Genomic DNA, 20,160 nt, shown 5'->3' with positions numbered 1-20,160 from the left:
AATAATTTTTTATATTATTTCATTAATATCACCAATATTGAGAAATATTGAGAAATCTTTTAAAAAAGATTTTAGTTATAGATGGACACACAATATCTTTGTTTATTAATTTATTTTTTATGTCATGCTGAGGATAAAACCAGTGCCTCACTCATGCTAGGCAAGCACTCTGCCACTGAGCTACATCCTCAGCCCCTAGAGAAATTTTTAAGAATTAGGAAGCTGTCAAGTCCACAGTGTCAGAAAAAGTTTACCTAAATTAAAATTTTTGCTGTATCCTCAAGGATATTCTTAAGTGAAACTAGCATGGTTTCACTGTGAGCATATGGTAGCAACAAATACAATGACAACTAGGATGACTGCACTAATTCATTAAGGTGCCAGTGTTTATAGATCCCAAGATTCACAACTTAAGAACCACTATTCTAGAATATATATGGAAAATAAATTGTTGGATCACAAGTTATATAAAATTTCAACTTTACTAGATAAAACGAAAGTTTTCAAAAATGATAGCACAGATTTACATGCTCATAGGTAGTAGATAAAAACTCTGGTTTCAGCACCTCTTCACCAATATTTATTGTATAGTCAGATTTCTTAATTTATGCAATCATGGAGAATAGAATTTGCACTCCCCCAAAATTAGTTACAATGACTATCTTTTGTACATGCTCATTCATCATTTGGATGTTTTGGATTCTTCTTTCATAAAGTGCGTAAGAACTGTGTGTGTGTGTGTGTGTGTGTGTGTGTGTGTGTGTGTGTGTATTTTACTGGGGACTAACCAAGATGGAACCAAGTGGTAAGTAAGCATTCATTCTACCACTGAGCTACAGCACCAGCTGTATTTTTTATTTTATTTTGAGACAGAATCTTATTGAGTTGCAAGACTGGTCTTTAATTTGCAATACTCCTGCCTCAGTCTCCGAAGAGCTGAGCTTACAGGCATGTGTCACACATCTTGCTTAAGTACTTTGTATATTTTGTATTGGGTTGTTTGTTAATTTGTAGTTTTTTATGTAGTATTGAAGCAGGACTATGTTAGTTAATTATGTTGCACATATCTTTTCCTACACTGTCCTTTTTCTTTTATATCTTTTGATAACATTTAATTGTAATTTCAGTAAATTCTTAAGTTGTAATTAATCATAAATATCAAGTTCTTTGTTTTGTTTAATTTTTAAGCCCTTCTTTATCTTAAGATCATGGAAATTTAGTTCTATATTTTTCTTCTGAAACCTTTAGTAATTTGATTTCCACATTTAGGGATTGCTGGATCCTACGGTAAAAGTATGCTTAGTTTTATAAGTAACTGCCAAACTGTCTTTCAAAGTTACTGTTAACAATAAATTTTTAAGCCTGTGTGTAGCTTGACAATGAATTCCATTTTACCTAGTACAAATTAGAAAGTATGTTTTGTATTTTGCTTTATTTTCAAGACCAAGCATACAGTCAGAGTTTAATAACTGGTGCTTGTTAAACCAATTATCTAATAGCCTCTAAGTAGACATAAAGGCATAGTGAAATGGATTAAAAAAATCTATCAACTGAGATTTAATTTGGATAAATTGAGGAGACACACATGTTTAAAATGCAGGACTAATAAATATTCTCTTGTAAAACATGGGATCTACAGAATCTGAAGTGAGTTCCGTATTCACCATGATGTACTTCGTCTTTTTCTGCTTCCCTTGTTCATGCAGTTACCACACTAGAATTATATAATTCACTTAGACAATAATGTACCATTCTGCTCATTGTTAAGGAGAATTTAGAGATCAAGGGCTACTAGGTTTATTGAGAAGCATTAAAATATAGCATATTATTTGTCCAGCTGTATTCTATCTTTTGAGTTAATGTAAGGACTGGTGCTCTGGTTCTATTTCTCCTAGAAAAAACAACAACAACACTACCTTATACTCAGTAACTAAATCCCCTGTTTATTGCTCTTCCTCTTGAGATTCAAGAAGCAGGTCAGTACTATACTTCTTTTGGAAAAGTGATTTCATTTGGTCTTGGGGACTGTATCAAAGTCCTGGGTAGTAACCCCACTTCACTATATTCCACCTTCTGGGACATAACACTTAAAGCTATTCACAGGACTTCCATGATAATGACAATGTCCTGAGTGAATCTTGATCTAAAATCTGATGCCAAAATAAACTAGCAAAGTTCTCACAATGTAAATTGGATACAATGTGCTTAATTAATTCATTAATATAATTTGCTTTAAATAAAATCCCTATTGGTTATATAGCAGAAAATATTGAGAAGTAGACTAATTTCAGAAGAAAACTTATTATGTCTGTAGCATGGTATAAACATAGAACTCTTTTATTCAAGTTATTTTATCAAGGTGTTATTCTATCCATGGTTTTGTGGGCATTTACTAAGAACCATTGATTCTTATGCATTGTGCACAAGTTAAAAACACAAGACCAAAACCAAAGGAATAGAGAAGACAGTGGCTTCAAAGTGTGGCTTAAAAGGGAAAAGATGATGCAATTAGATTTGTTTTGTCCAGTTTGACAAAAAATATGTATTTTTCTGTAAGAAATTATGAGGTTTGAAACTGGTGGCTAGTATATTTTTTTCATATGCAAAGCAAAATTCTTAAACAGTATTTTAAGTAACATAGAATCTTAAGGATTGCAACTATATCATTAGAAAACGTATAAAAGGATTCTTCATTTACCCTGATCTCATCATCTGCCCCAATTAGCAGTATTTGTCTCCTCTGAGTGCATGACCCTCCCCAATAGATTTGGTTCTGAAGTTTGGTTACCTGGCCTTACAATTTTGTTTTGTTTTGACACATGAGTGAGAGTGAGCTTGAAGAAATATTTTTGAAATAATTGATCAAGAGTTTGAAGAAAGCAGTAGAGAAAAATGAGAGAGAGAGAGAGAGAGAGAGAGAGAGAGAGAGAGAGAGAGAGAGAGAGAGAAGGCAGGCAGGCACATGTTTCCAGGCTAGAATCTGTTTTCATCATCACTGTATCCAAAATGCACTATATTCATCTCAGTAAATCTCTGGAATTTACTCAGTAAATCTCTGGAATTGGGTACTCAGTAAATCTTTAGATTAAAAAAAACTCTACATTGAGAGATTTTGAGAAGTATCATATGTATATATCCTCCTTGACGGTGAACAACGTAATAAAATATACAATATCATATAATGAGTAATAAAAGGGGAAAAGAGGAGAGTTTGGATCAAAATAAATGGCATCATCAATCAAAGACAAAGGGGTAGCTGTCTATTAGAGAGATTTATTCATTAAATTAAGTTTCTATAACTCACTTAAAATCTGTCACATACTGATACATATTGATACATACTTTACTCAAATAGTTTAGATATAAATTAGATAAATTTACTTGAAAATGATATTTTCCTTTGAATCCATATTTAACACAAAAATTTCCTTAGCTATGGTAAGCATTTATAAAAGAGTTTATTATCTATTTTTATTTTTTAAGATATATAAGTTCATTTGTGATTTATGTTTTATCTCATTTCATTATACATATAAACACTTAGCATTGTGAATGTAATATAATGCATTCTCTAACACAAGGTAATAGCTTACTCTTGAGTTTGGTATATAGTTCTTAATTGGTTTGGGAGAGTAGATTTTTAGGAATGAAAAGGTTATCTGTAGCCTACTGAGAATAAATTTACTATTCATTTCATCTATAGATTCTTGTTAAAACACAAATGAAGATAGTCATATTGCTAATATATCAACAGCATTGCATTTGTTAAGACAATAATGATACTTCTGATAAGCATTCTGTTAAAGAATCACTAGTACAGAGAACATGTACTTTTTCTGCTACAAAAGGAAAGACTAAATAGATATGGCCTGTTTTTATAGAGATCTAACACATATACAATTTCAAGATTATAGAACAGTTTCCTAATATAATTTTTCTTAAATAACTTTTGTAAATGAAAAAATATATTGTCTGAATTGTGACAACTATCAGATCTGAAAGTTAGACCTTCCCATTGTGGCAGGAAAACACAAAAGAATAAAGAGATATTGTTTAGAATTAGTTTTCATTGGTAACCTGTCCTTATTCATAATGATCTTGGCTATAAATCACTTGTTATAATAAAGCAAACACAGAATTTTAGGGACATATTTAGAGCCTTCTATATTCACATCTGGCAAACATGCTTAGATTTAGTAGTTACTCAAGATAATTATTACAGTTTGCTCATGTGTTTTCTAAAACAGAGTTTGGAGTTCAATTCTACTTTTGTACTTTAAATATAATTTACTAGAACAAATGAACTCACAATACTGAACTTACATAAGAAGATATTTAAGGAGGGTTGTTCCCACAGAATCTGATACCTAAGCTCTTTCTGTATCTGTACAAAACAATGTTCACATGTAGTATAAGCACTTGTGAGTTGAAAGTTAGATTTCCAGAAGCCAAATCGCTATAATATATTTACATTTCTTCTACCACTACTTTACAGTTTTTCTTCTATCTAAATATAAAAATGCTAAAGACCATAGGAAACAGGTTATTAGAAATATACTAAGATGTTAGGTGGTTTATACATGTGGGTGTATGTAACACTCATTGCAAAGACAAGGAAGGTTAGCTGTGAAAGGAATTGTTTGCCATTATAATCTTCCTTTAGTACTTTGGAGAAAATGTTGCTAATTGGGTTCAAGGCAGCTAAAATTCTTAGTCAGTTAGGTTAATGGTGTCTGCCTACATATTCATCTGCTTTTTTTTTAATTATTTTTTTAATTTTTTTAAAGAGAGAGTGAGAGAGGAGAGAGAGAGAGAGAGAGAGAGAGAGAGAGAGAGAGAGAGAGAGAGTTTTTAATATTTATTTTTTAGTTCTCGGCGGATACAACATCTTTGTTGGTATGTGGTGCTGAGGATCGAACCCGGGCCGCATGCATGTCAGGCGAGCGCGCTACCGCTTGAGCCACATCCCCAGCCCTCATTTGCTTTTTCAATAAAATAAAGGCAATGCCTTATCAAAGATCCTAAAGTTGACAGTAATAAAATTCTGCTTTAAGGAGTCTATTATTTCTGTAACACACACATTCATGTCTATACACACATTTTATTCTGAAATCTCAGACACTAAATGCAGACTGGTCTTATCTATTTTTTCATCATTAATGCATATCATGGTTAAGTCTTAATTATTGAAATAATTTAGTTGTTAGACTTTATTATAATAATTTTTCTACAGTTTGTCCTTATATTACTATTATTACTTTAGCTTCTTGGGGACATATCTATATATGTGAATGTTTATATATGAAAATGTGTATGTATATTGTATACATAATGTTATATATAATAAATATATATGCGTGTGTGTGTATATATATATATACATATATATAATAAAGATATATTTATATGTATGTGTGGAGAAAGAGAGAGAGAAAGCATGCACACATAATTTTGGTCTCTTATTGGTTCTAACCTAACCAAAATTTAATATTTATTAAAAGATAACAAGGTACTATTTTAATAACATGTACCAATTTTAGAACGTTTTAAAAATTCAAGTGAGAGAAAGAACAAAATAATATTATCAGGAATGGTTTTAATAGTTTGGATTTAAAAAATAGCATGATATAGCTTTGAAGCTTAATTGACTGAGAGAGCAAAGTATTTCAATCATGCTACATTAACTGAAAATGTATCCATACCACAGAAAAAGTAAATTTACTTTCTTCTTCCAAATGGTATAAGGCTTTAAAGGAGCCACAAAATTCATTATTCATTTTAAACTTTACAACAAAAACATTCACCATTTAGAGCTGGGAGTGGTGGCTCCACGCTAGTTGAGAGGCTGAGGCAGGAGGATCATCTGAATCTAGGAGTTCAAAGCAACTTGGACAACATAGCAACATAGCTAGACCATGTCTCAAAAAAAAAAAAAAAATACCAATTATTCTTTCATTAACAATTATTGACAGAATGTCTACTACCTCACATTAAAACACTATTTATCTCAGCTTCTATTACCTAATACTTCATGTGGCATGATGAAATATATTGAAATATATTCAAAAAAGATAAACAACCATCAGAACCAGACTAGATATGGCACAGATTTTACAATTAGCAGACAAGGAATTTAAAATAATTATGATTAATATCCTAAGAGCTATAATGGAAAAGACAGATTACCTGTTAGAAAATACAGTAATATTATCAAAGAGGTGGAAACTCTGAAAAAGAATCAAAAGGAAGTGCTAGATTTTAGAAACACCATATCAGAAATAAAGAATGCTTTTGAGGAATTCTTTAGTAGACAAGACACATTAAGGAAAGAATCAGTGAGTTTCATGATAGAATTAATAGAAACTGAAGTTTTTCAAGATGGTATAATAGAGAAGGTCACTTTCCTGGCTTATCCATGGATGAAATCAAGTAAGTAGATAGACAGCTTCTCAGCAAAGTGAGTGAACAACAACAACAACAAAAAAAAAAAAAAAAAGAGGGCGGGGGAATTCACTGGAATTTAATAATGAACATTCAAAGCAGATCAGAGACTTAGGAGGTTGGATGTAATAAAGTAAGGAAGAAATCTGCAGCACTACAATTGCCACCGTGGCTGTATACACCAGCCAGAGTGATCCCTCCTCAAGCACAGTGGAGGGATAAGGGAATTAAAGGAACCTACATTTTTAAGAGGCCTGAGACATGTCTGGGTACAGTTTTGAGTTCAAAGACACTATCCAACTAAACTGGAAGGCATGCTGCACAATATCCTTGTGCTACAAAGAAGTACCATTTCTACCTGCTGCATGCAGAGACAGAGAAAGGAACCATTGTGCAGCCATGGCACAGGGGCTGGCAGCTAGGGGAGCCAATTCTTGGCAAACCAGAGTTTGGCCCAAAATACAGGCTTGGCAAACACTAACTGCATGATATAGAGTGTGCCTAAATGACAGAAGAAAATCAAGCATGGAGAGAAGTTTACACAGGGGCCTATTGGTCCTGGAAACCCACCTGGCTCTCCCCTGCCAATAGGCTGCAGGACTGGTTGGGAGAGATGCACCTGGCTGGGAATTCAAAAGGGCAGGCAGAAGAGATTGAGTTTCAAGACTGAACCTGAGACCAGAAAATGTGGGGTCCACAGGTGACACAGTGGACTAACAATTGGCTCCTCCACCAGATGAATGGAACCCAAAGGATATACCCGGGGTGCAATCTTCCAGCAGACACTGGCAACTGCTAGGCTCTGGAGGTGTGCTGATTAAAAATCTACAAATCAATCAGCATTCAGAGAAAAGCCTGGAGTCTACCTGAGACTAACCCCTGCCTCCAGGAGTTCTGCCTACTGGATTGCCTCTCTCACTCTAGCAACCCCACTTTACATATATTTTTATCTCTCACTTATGTCTTTCCTTCTATTCTTTTTCTCTTTCTTCTGCTAATAGCCAATGTCTATTATTCTCTATTTCACTCTTCCTTTTTTACTTCTATCTTCTCTCCTCCTCCCTCAGAATCATCACCTCCTATATGACCTTTCTTCTCTCTCTGCCCACCATTCAAAATTGTAAACCTTTTGCAAACTTACTATTTTTATTGCAATCAATAACTGATCATATCATTTCTGCATATTGTGACAATTAACATTGTATACATTATGACAGGGACTACTTTGTTTAATGCTATATATTTTTTGGATTGGTTTTTGTTATTATTTGTCTCTCTATAAATGGTGAGCTACTGGAAACTTTCAGGAACACAATAAGTCTACAGGATAGAAACTCTACTGCCTCAGATCCATACTATAAGATGGGTAGGCACTCAATAACATGAAAAAGCAAGAAAACAAATCAACCCAAACAAACCAAGATTCTTCAGTAAAGAAACCCATCAACACACCAGTGGAAAAAATGTCAGAGAAGCAGTTTATAATATACATAGTTAAACTGTACTGCTAGGTAAAGGATGATGTAAGGTGTGAAATCAGAGAGAAAATATAGGAAGTGAAAGATAACTTCCATAAAGATATAGAGATTCTGAAAAAAAATCAAGAAAAAATCCTTGAAGAGAATAAACCAAATTGAACATTCAATAGAAAGCATCACCATCCCCTTATTAGCCTCACTTAATCTCAATAGAAGCCTGCTGTTTACCCTCAGGGAACAAGTAGTTTTCAAAATTGAGCTCCTCCAAGGTCATTGGCTAGTGCCTGTGAGCATTGGTTGTCTTTGTGAACTCAATGGCATTATTTTCCCATATGGATTATGATATTAAGAAATTCAACCCTAACCTGTATTAAAACCACAGCCTAGGGTCCTAATTGAGGCTAAATCAATGCCTTTGCAGGGCCAAGGGGTCATAGGAGGCCCATACAATTTAACTGAAGCTCAGGTGCCATGTGGATTTTTATTTTTAGGCCATGACCCTTCAGAACGCGTGAGGGCAGGGGCTGCTGATCCGGCTGTGGATTCAGGAAGCTCTAAAATGAATCTCTACCGTTCCTTTAAAGGTCTTTCTGGTTCCTCCCAGTGATGTCATTGCCAAGGTCAATCTTGTAGTTGTCCAGATGTGCTCCTTTTTGGTGTCTTGTGAGACTTAGCCAGTGTTCCAGATGCCCAAGATCAGGGCCTCTGGACGGCCCAGCCCCTTCCTGGTACCAGGTGTGTACTCCCAGCCTGTGTGAAGGTATCCTTCCAAAAGCAGTGAAATAAAAAATTCTGCAAATGGTAACTTGGAAGATAAGTGTGTGTCCCTTGGGCCTGGATTTCCACTATGTTAGTGAGTGTAGGAAGATACTGTGTCTTTAACGGATAAAAATTCAATGTATGCTATGAATTTGTTGGTTTGAAACATTGAAAATTTTTCATTAGACAATGTTTACATACCTCACCTGAAGAACCTTTGAGAGTGTATATATGGAAATTTTAAAATATATTAAGTTGCTTTAAAAACAATATAGGTATAAAAGTGGGAATTATTTTAAGTTTGAATATGTATCAAGTCTCTTAAATATTGAAATTTTGTAGGCTTTTTGTGCTTCTGTGTTTTACTTTCCTATTATATCATGTAGGAAACTGTGTTCTTGTTATTGGTGATGGGGCCCACACTGAAATTCAGGCTTGGAAGGATTTCCTGTGTTGTTTCAGATTTTCTTGTTTGGTTTTGAGGGAAGGGGTATGGAGCTAAAGGATGTGTGGGAGGGATTTCTCTAACATTGACACCTATTCCATGAGCTTTTTAAGGCGCTTATTTTACTGCAGCGTATTAAACTTCTTTGATATTAAAAAAAAAAAAGAAAGCATCTCCAACACACTAGACCATTTGGAAGATACAGTTTCAGGCAATGAAGACAAAATACGCAATCTTGAAAATAAAGTTGACCATGGAGAAAAGATGTGAAGAAACCATGAACAGAACTTCCAGTATGAGATAACCCAAAAAGATCAAATTTAAGATTTATTGGGACAAAAAGACTGTATAAACTTTTCAATAAAATAATATCAGAAAATTCCCCAAACTTAAATAATGAAACAAAAAATCAAATTCTGGAGGGATACAGGACCTCAAATAAACAAAATTATACCCACACCAAGGCACACTATTATGAAAATGTGTACTATACAAAATACAAATAGAATTTTAAAGTCTGTCAGAGAAAAACGACAGGTCACATTTAGAGGTATACCAATCTGGATATCACCTGATTTCTCAACCCAGACCCTCAAAGCTAAGAAGTCTTGAAATAATATATATCAAGCTTTAAAGGAAAATTGATGCCAGCCAAGAATTCTATATCTATCAAAAGTAAGCTTCAGAATTGACTAAATAAAAACGTTTCACAATAACAGAAGTTAAAAGAATTCAGAACTAGAAAGCCTGCCCTATAAAACACACTCATGAAAAAATAAATAAATAAAAGTGAAAACCAGCAAAGGGTGAACTACATTAAAGGAATAGTCAATCAAAGGAGAAACTAATTCAAATAAAAAAAAACATAAATAAATCAAAATGACAGGATTAAAAATCATTTCTCAATAATAACGTTGAATGGAAATAGCCTAAACTCATCAATCAAAAGACATAGACTGGCAGATTGGATTAAAAACAAAAACCAACAATATGCAGTCTCTAAGAGACTCACCTCATAGGCAAAGACATCCACAGACAAAGGTAAAAAGATGGTAAAAAACATGTTTACATGGTCTTGTAAACAAGCAGGGGTTTCGATCTTCATATCAGATAAAGTGGACTTCAAGCCAAAGATAATCAGAAGCGATAAAGAAGAACATTTCATACTGATTAAGGGAGTTATACATCAATAAGATATAACAATAGCAAATATTTATGCTCCAAACAATGGAGCATCTATGAACATCAAAGAAACCCTTCTCAATTTCAAGAAGCAAATAGACCACAATACAAATAATACTGGGTAAGTTTAACACAACTCTCTCACCACTGATAGATCCTCCAAACAAAAACTAAATAAAGTAGCTACAGAATTTAAAAATACAATAAATAATTAAGACTTAACAGACTTATACAGAATACTTCATTCATCAATGAATGAATATAATATCTTATGCCACAAAGCACCTCTTAGCAAATAATAATAATAATAATAATAATAATAATAATACTTTGTATCCTATCAGATCATAATGAAAGGAAATTAGAAATCAATGACAAAATAAAAAACAGAAGCTACTCTAAAACCTGGAGACTAAATAATATGCTATTGAATGACACATGGATAGCAGGAGAAATCAGGCATGAAATTAAAGAATACTTAGAGGTAAATGAGAATATTGATAAAACACATCAAAATCTCTGGGACACTATCAAGGCAGGGCTAAGAGGAAAGTTCACTGCATTGAGCTCATTCATAAAAGGATATAAAAATCACCAAATAAATAATGTAACATTACATTTCATCGCTCTAGGAAAAAAAAACATCAAACCAACACCAAAAACAGTAGAATAGAGGACATAATTTAACTCAGAATGGAATTGAAGAAAAAAATCCAAAAATGGATGAAATATAAAGTTGGTTCTTTCAAAAAATCCATAAAATTGATAAATCCTTAGCCAAGCTAATAAAAAGAAAGAAAACTCAAATTACTAAAACCCACGATGAAAAGGGAAATATCATAATAGACACTACTGAAATATAGACAATGCTCAGAAACCATTTTGAAAATTTATACTCTAATAAAATAAAAAACCTGAGGACATTAACAAATTTCTGGAGACATGCCCTACACAAATTGAATGAAATTAGAAATAGAAAGGACAGAGAAAATTTAAACAGATCAATTTCAAGCAATGAAATTGAAGACACCAACAAAAGCTTACCAACAAAGAAAATCACAGGACTAGATGGATTCTCAGCTGAGTTCTATCAGACCCTCAAAGAAGAAGTAACAACAATCCCACTCAAATTAGTCTGTGAAATAGAAAAGGATTGTACTGTTCCAAATTCATTCTATGTATCATGCTCATACCAAAACCAGACAAAGACACATCAAGGAAACCGATCAAAATTTCAGATCTGTATCCCTGATGAACATAGATACAAAAATTCTTAATACTGGCAGATCACATATTAAAAAACATTCAGCAGATAGTTCACCATGGTCAAGTGGCATTCATCCCAGGGATACAAAGTTGTTTCAACACATGGAAATCAATAAATGTAATTTATCACATCAATAGACTTAAAGACAAGAATCACATGATTATCTGAATAGATGCAGAAAAGGCATTTGACAAAACATAGAATCCATTCATATTCAAAACTCTAGAAAAACTATAGATAGTAGCAACATACTTCAACATTGCAAGAGCTATATACGTTAATACCAAGGCCCGCATCATTCTAAATTGAGAAAAGTTGAAAACATTCCCTCTAAAAACTGGAGCAAGACAGGAATGCCCTCTTTCACCATTTTTATTCAACAGAGTCCTTGAAACTCTAGCCAGAGCAATTAGACAGAATTAAGAAATATAAATGAGAAAAGAAGAACTAAAACTATAACTATTTGATGATGACATGATTCTTTATTTGGAAGACCCCCCCCCCCAAACAAACAAACAAAAAAACTCCAGCAGAAAACTTCTACAACTCATAAATAAATTCAGCACAATAGCAGGGTATAAAATTAACACCCATAAATCAATTTCATCACTATATAACAGTGATCAATCAACTGAAAGAGAAATTAGGAAAACTATACGTCAAAGAAAATAAAATATTTGGGAATCAATCTAACAAAAGAGGTAAAAGAGATCTACAATGAAAACTACAGAACACTAAGGAAAGAAATTTAAAAAGACCTTAGAAGATGGAAAGAGCTCCCATGTCCTTGGATAGGCAGAATCAATATTGTCAAAATGGCTATATTATCAAAAGCACTATATAGATTTAATGCGATTCCTATAAGCTTCTTCATAGAAATAGAAAAAAGCAGTCATGAAATTCATTTGGAAAAATAAAAGGACCAGAATAGCTAAAGTAATCCTCAGCAGGAAAAGTAAAGCAGGAGGCACCACAATACCAGACCTTGAATTATACTACAGAGCTTTGGTAACAAAAATGGCATGGTATTAGCAACAAGAAAGACATGAAGACCTATGGTACAGAATAGAAGACATGGAGACAAACCCACATAAATATGGTTATCTCATACAGGACAATGGTGTCATAAACATACATTGGAGAAAAGATTGCCTCTTCCACAATGGTGCTGGTAAAACTGGCAATCCATATGTCATAAAATTAAATTAGACCCCTATCTCTCACTCTGCACAAAACTTAACTCTAAGTGGACCAAGGACTGTTTTAGTCAGCTTTTTTGCTGCTGCGATGAAAGGAACCAGAACCACTGTAGAGGAGGAAAGGTTTATTTAGGAGCTCAGAGTTTCAGATGTCTCAATCTGTAGGCAGCAGGCTCCATTCTTTGGGGCTCAAAACGAGGGAGGACATCATGGCAGAAGAGTGTGGCAGAAGGAACCAGCTTACATGATGATCAGAAAGCAGAGAGAGAGAGAGACTCCACTCTCCAGATAGAAAATATATACCCATAGTCACGTCCCCAATAAACCACTTCCTCTAGCCACACCCTCCCTGCCTCTAGCCACCACCAAGTTAATCCCATCAGGAATTAATGCAATGATTAGGTTAAGGGTATGACCCAATCATTTCTCCTCCAAACCTTCTTACATTATCTCACATGTAAGCTTTTGGGAGACACATCACATCCAAACCATAACAAGGACCTAGGCATTAAACGAGAGACTTTGTGCCTGCTAGAAGATAAAGTAGGCCCAAATCTTTTGGCTTAGGAACCAAATTTCTCAATAAGACTCCTAAAGTACAACAAGTAAAATTTAAAAAAATCAATATATTCGATTGTATCAAACTAAAAAGCTTCTTCAGAGCAAAGGAAACAACTAAGAACATGAAGAGAGAGCCTACAGAATGGGAGAAAATTTTTGCCACCTGCACCTCAGATAGAGCATTAATCTCCAGGATATATAAAGAATTCAAGAAACTCAATACCAAAAAGAAAAATAATAATAACCCGATCAGTAAATGAGCTAAGGAACCAAACATATACTTCACAGAAGAAATACCATCCATCAACAAATACATGAAAAAACGTTCGACATTTCTAGCAATTAGAGAAATGCAAATTAAAACTACATTGAGATTTCATCTCACTTTAGTCAGAATAGCAACTATCAAGAATACAAGCAACAATAAATGTTGGTGAGGATGTGAGGAAAAAGGTACACTCATACATTGCTGGTGGGACTGCAAATTGGTGCAACCATTATGGAAAGCAGTATGAAGATTCTTCAGAAAACTTGGAATGGAACCACCATTTGACCCAGGTATCCCACTCCTAGGTTTATACCCAAAGGCCTTAAAATTAGCATACTATATTAATACAGTCATATCAATGTTTAGACAGCTCAACTCACAATAGCCAAACTATGGAAACAACCTAGGTGCCCTTTAACAGATAAATAAAGAAAATGTGGTACATATACACAACAGAATATTGCTCAGCCTTAAAGAAGAGTGAAGTTATGTCATTTGCTGATAAATGGATGGAACTGGAGGCTTTCATGCTAAGTGAAATAAGCCAATCCCCCCAAACCAAAGACTTAATGTTCTCTCTGATATATGAATGCTGACTCACAAAAGGCAGGGGGGAGGGAGGAATGGAGGTTCACAGGATTAGACAAGTGGGAATGGGAGGAAGTGAAGGGGAATGGGAATGGAAAAGATAGTAGAATTAATCAGACATAACTTTCCTATGTTCATATATGAATACACAACCAGTATAAGTCCACATCACGTACAACCACAAAAATGGCAATTATATTCCATGCATATATGATATATCAAAATATATTCAAAATATATTTTGAATATATTTAACTAAAAAGAACAAATAAAATAATTTAAAAAAACAACATGTGATATGATATAGAATGCTATTTAGAAAACATATGAACTTCTTACACATAGAACAACATGGATGAATATCAAAAACATTAAGCTGAAGAAAAGAAGCTAGACATTAAAGTACCCACTGTATAAATCCACTTAAGTGAAACTTCAGAGCTGGGCACTGTGACATACATTTGTAGTCCCAGCTACTCAGAAGGCTGAGACAGGAGAATTGCCAGTTTGAGGCCTGTAACTTAGCAACATCCTATTTCAAAAAAATAAAAAAGGACAAGGGATGTAGCTAAGTGGTAGTGCATCTCTGGGTTCAATCCAGAGTCTGCAGAAAAGAAAAGGAAAGAAACTACAGAGAAGACAAGACTAGTCTATAGTGACAAGAAGTAGATCCATGGTTGTTTGGGACAGGGGGAGGGAAGGTGGATAGAGATTAACAAACAGTAAAGGGGAAGAGGGGACTTTTTTTATGTAATAGAAATGTTGATATCTTGATTGTGATTTTAGTCACATTGTTATTTACCTTTGTGAATACTCATCAACCTGTACACAAAATGGGTGCATTTTTATTACACGTAAATTACATTTCCATAATGTTTTAAAATGTACTCACAGAATACAAACTCTTCTAAAAAACAGAATACTTCCTAACTCATAAGACTAATATTATTCTAATACTAAAACCATAGAAAGACATAAAAGTCCCACAGAACTTTTTGTCCGTTATTATTAGCCTTCTATTATGAAATCACACTGATTAAACATTTAAAGACACATCAGTACTTACAGTAGGAAAAGGGAAGTTTGGATGACAGATAACTGTAGCAAGAGAATCCTAATACATGTAATCTAATTTTTTATTTTCCTGAACCCTTGCCATATTTATCTCTTTTTTTAAAAAAATGCATCTGCTAACCAATTTTCTATCAAAAATACATCCTTATTGTTAAGACAAAAATACTAATATTTGTTTTCAAAAGCAAGATCCCAATATTTCCCTACAGCTTTCAATACTTTTAATATTTTTCAAAATTCTGTCAAAATCAGAGTTAAAGTTCACTCAATCACAATACATAAGTTAAATCACATCTTAAAAATTTATGACTTTATCATGTACACTCATAAGACCAGGAATCCTAAGTAGAATAAGATATATTCCATGTTTGTATAAATATGTCAAAATAGATTTTACTGTCATATATAACTAAAAAGAATAAAAAAATTATGATCTTAGGGCCTATTCATTTTTCGTGTGAAAAAAAATCAGACATATACCATAGTAGAGAGATTACTGCTACAAACTGCCATACATCATTATTAAGATTATAAAATTCAAGATGTTTCTATTCTTGCTTTCTCTTTTTTCCTTTCTTTTAAAAGCAAATCTTAGACATCCTGTCTCTTCAGTGATATACACCTCAATATGTATCCCTTTAAAAATGAATATTTAAGACTTCTTTTTAATATTATTTTTGTAGAGCTGGATACATTAGGTTGCTTTCTTGATATGCTAGATGTCTGGTTGAATTCTTGGCACCCTTCTTTGACATTGTAATTTTTCAACTTCTAAAACCCACAGCAACTATATAATTAATTTTAAAAATCTTTTAAAGAACATTCTTTCCTATATGGTTTCATTAAGTGCCTTTGGCTTATAGCCTACATTAAAGCTCGACATGTCATTTAAATATAGCATAAGCCTCAATTTTTCACTTGACAAGGAAACTAATTTCTGGGTTTCACAAAATAACAGAAGGAAATAAAACTGGTTACAAAGGCCTAGCCAAAGAAAAAATTATCCAGAACTATTTAAAATGGATATTATATACCTACACAAGTACATATTGAGTACAAAAACATTTATATAATTTCTTAAAAGTTAGAAAATATTCAAGCAAGTGAATCAGTAAGGGCTTTTCTCAGTAATTCATGATCAAAAATTCTTTCACTGTAACAAATCTACAGATATCATATCACTATCCACTCTACTAACTGACAAAAAAAAAATCACAAAAAAATCAGTATACTGGATCTGGAAAATAAACTTAATATGTTTCCTATGGCTACTGCTTTGTTTTAGGAAAAAACAAAAGAGTATGCCATCGTTAATGATTCATTACATCATTAAAATGCAGCTATCACTGTATCAATTGTGCCAGAGTTGAGCTGTTGAGTTTCTGAAAGCTAAACACTAAGATCTTAAAAGCAAATAAAGGGACCTTCATCCACCCAACAGATTTTTCACGGACTGGTCAAATAGTAATTTGACATACTAGAAAAGATAAGATATTAAATATATCTTACCTCCCTGTCTATGGAAAAAGGCATAAGAAGATAGCAACAGAGTAATCAATTGGAAATGGGGAAAAAGAAAGTGTTTTTTTTTTCCCTCTGTCAAATAACATTTTTGAATGGAAGGATTCTTCAGGCTCCCAGTCTAAAGGATTTTGTGAGCTCTCCTTGCCTGTTTTTAGTACTCTCACTTTTAAATAAGAATTAACTGTGAAAGAAAGTTACTCCAAGGCACATAAAACTTGGGTTGCATAGTTTACTTCACAACTCTTCTACATGAGGTCTAAACCATCCATCTTAGAAACAGCCCAAAGGATTTATTCACAGGCCAAAAAATAAAACCTCAAAACAAAACCAGGAAGCCTGAGAGATAGCCCAGTTTGAATCTTATTAAATGATACAAAGACACATAAATCCTCAGCTGACCTATTTAAGTACAAAAAGAATAACAACTAAGATGTATGTACAGATACCAACTAACTTGTGACTCCATAAGGTAACAGTGCTTTCACACATGCATTATTCATTCATTATTTGTCCGAACCTGTAGATATAATTGAATCTAACAGAAACTATTAAATCAAGTATGGCTGTTTACGAGTATGACAGTCATTAGGGAGCCAGATATCTTAGTGTGTTAAAGAAAACTTAACCAATACCATTTAATAAAAAATTTTAAATAATACAGCTAATTTACCCACTTTTACTGTGTACTTAAAAAATAAAAAGCCAAACTATAAATTTATCCTAAGAATAACCTCTGAGGCAATTTTATAGTGAATATTTTTATTTGTTCTTTTTTTCCCATCAACTTCACCACCCCCCAAAAAATACATAAAACCTAAATCTTACAAATGTTAGAAGTTGTTGCAAATAGCTGCTGTTTTAGCTAAAAACAATCATTATCCTTTAAAGTTCTTTCCTATTTTCTTTTTTTTAAAGCAGATCTAATTAATTTTTTTAATATTTATTTTTTAGTTGTAGTTGGACACAATATCTATTTTATTTTTATGTGGTGCTGAGGATCGAACCCAGGACCTCGCACATGCTAGGTGAGCACTCTGCCAATGACCCACAATCCCAACCCCCTATTTTCTTGTTAACAGATATGACTGTCTATTTTGCTATTTTGCTAACAGTCTCTATAGTAGAAAAGAAATTTCCTGAAAAAAAAATAGTAATTTGTGAATGAATTGGAGGTGCTTTTGGGCTTTGTTTTGTTTTTTATTTTCTTGGTACCAGGAAATTGAACCAGTAAACTCAGGAATACTTAATCACTGAGTCACATCCCCAGCCCCTTTTTATATTTTATTTAGAGACAGAGTCTCGCTAAGTTGCTGAGGCTAGCTTTGAACTCCCAAACCTCCTGCCTCACCCTCCCAAGCCACTGGGATTATAGGTATGTGCCAACACACCCAGCTTAAAGGTGATTTTGTTTAATTTTTACCTATATAAGAAACACATTAAAGATCAACTAATTAAGGACAAGTTGTCTTTCAGTCTTAGGAACACAATGTTTGAAGTAAGGGGAGATGCTGCTAGATATCTTTCCCTTCATATGAATAGGTTTTTATATTTACTATTGCCATTTGTCTGGAACAAAGAAAAGGTTTTACTGCCATTTGTTGGTTGGAGAAAGCCACAGGATGGGTTTTTCATTGGCACAGATTGATGTAAAGTAAATATTAAAAATTGCAGATCCTCTTAAAAAGAAGTGAGGATGATTATCTCACTACATTTGTAACAGTTCTTTTTCAGTTCTTTTTATTTTTCTTGCAATGACATACAAGTGACGCTGAAAATACAGGTTACACAGCAGTCACTGCACACACTTTATACCTAGAAAAGGTGTACTCATAGAGTAGGAAAAGTGGAAACTAAAAGTACATTTTATGGTAGTGGTGCCAAAGATTTAAAAACATGTATATATTGTCACTTGAGGGAAAGAACAATCATTTAAATAATTGGGCTTTATGAAGATCTAGGTGTTGGAGAGACAGCTAAAGTATTTAAAAAGTATATAACAGGGCTGGGGATGTGGCTCAAGCGGTAACACGCTCACCTGGCATGCGCGGGGCGCTGGGTTCGATCCTCGGCACCACATAAAAATAAAATAAAGATGTTGTGTCCACCGAAAACTGAAAAATAAATCTTAAAAAATTCTCTCTCTCTCTTCTCTCTGTCTCTCTCTTAAAAAAAGTATGTTTTTAATATTTAAGTGTGGTGCATTTATCACTAAGATAGCACTGAATCACAAATTTATTTAACTAGTTTCCAAGTCTTAAGATGATTCTCTATTGAAATCAGGCAAAAAGGCTGTAAAATGTAGTTGAGCATAGGCTTTCCACACAGTAGTTACAAGTTGCTCAAGAGTAGAGTGCTAAAATTTATTTTGATTTTCTTAAACTCACTCACTTGTGACCAATCTCATGTGCAATGGTAAAAGCTGAACCCAGGCCAATGTCTTCATTAATGCTGCAGCTCCTTTCAGGTTCACACATTCCAGCCACAGAGGCCAAGCCTGAATAAACAGAAAGAGACACAAAGGGTCAAGCCAAGGTGTTTCAGTCTTAAAAAGCCCATACTTATAAATGCCTGGATTCTTTTTAATAACCTCCATGCACAGAAGGAGCAGTTGGCAAAAGGTTAACTTTCTAGTCATTTGCAAAATCACTGGGGGGAATTTCACTTTGCCGGCTAGACATTAATATTTTTTGAACTGCAGTCAGTGCTGGAAAATGTCTAGACGAGGGGTTAGATTTATAAATTTTACTTCTGGTAACTTGGGACCACCTAGTAACTTGAGCCAGAAGAGGGAATTCAAGAAAGCATTTCTATTTTAACATTCTTCAGGCTGTAGAAAGCAAAATATATCCACATTATTTTTCTAAAGAGATCTGTTTAAGTTTAGTGGGTTCATAAAAATATACAAGCAACTTTTTAGTTACAAAAAAGGGAGGGGGGAATTCGTATTTTTTAATGACATTTTTATAAAAACAAAATGAATGATTCAAAGGAGAAAAAAAATTGAAAGATGGGAAGTTTTTTTTCGCATATTTTTAATCTTCTGAAATTAGTCCTGATAGTGATACAACAATTTCTGTTAGTACTTTTAATGGGAGGAAAGTCATTCATACATTCAAGGTAGTTTTCCTCTCCCCGACCCGCTTCAAGGCATTAGAGTTTTACTAATAAAGCAAAAACTGTGGTGTTAACTTGCTGATTCTAGTGAAATGTTATGTTACTCAAGGTATTCTCCCTTTGGGAATTTCAGTATGTAAAAGCTTTAATATTTACTTTCAAATGAATATCATGCTCTGTGAATAAGTATAGAACTTAAAACAGTTCCAAGAAAACAGAATTTTTATGCAAAAGATATCATTTGTTATTAGGAAATAGAT

The 20,160-nt window shown here is 33.6% G+C and overlaps 1 protein-coding gene across 1 annotated transcript in view; it reads right to left on the bottom strand.

The window, feature by feature from the left end:
* ADAMTS6 (ADAM metallopeptidase with thrombospondin type 1 motif 6) overlaps positions 1 to 20,160 on the bottom strand; it is a 286,548-nt gene that overhangs the window by 151,822 nt on the left and 114,566 nt on the right. Inside the window, exon 10 of the mRNA XM_081281992.1 lies at positions 19,175 to 19,280. Within this exon, the coding sequence (XP_081138118.1) occupies positions 19,175 to 19,280 (106 nt within the window). The remainder of the gene's footprint in view (positions 1 to 19,174; positions 19,281 to 20,160) is intronic.

This window comes from Spermophilus citellus (genome assembly GCF_964194105.1).
Source record: "Spermophilus citellus genome assembly, chromosome: 1".
Taxonomy (NCBI): Eukaryota; Metazoa; Chordata; class Mammalia; order Rodentia; family Sciuridae; genus Spermophilus; species Spermophilus citellus.
Note: the sequence above shows the minus strand (reverse complement) of the source record. Positions and strands in the feature narration are given on the sequence as shown.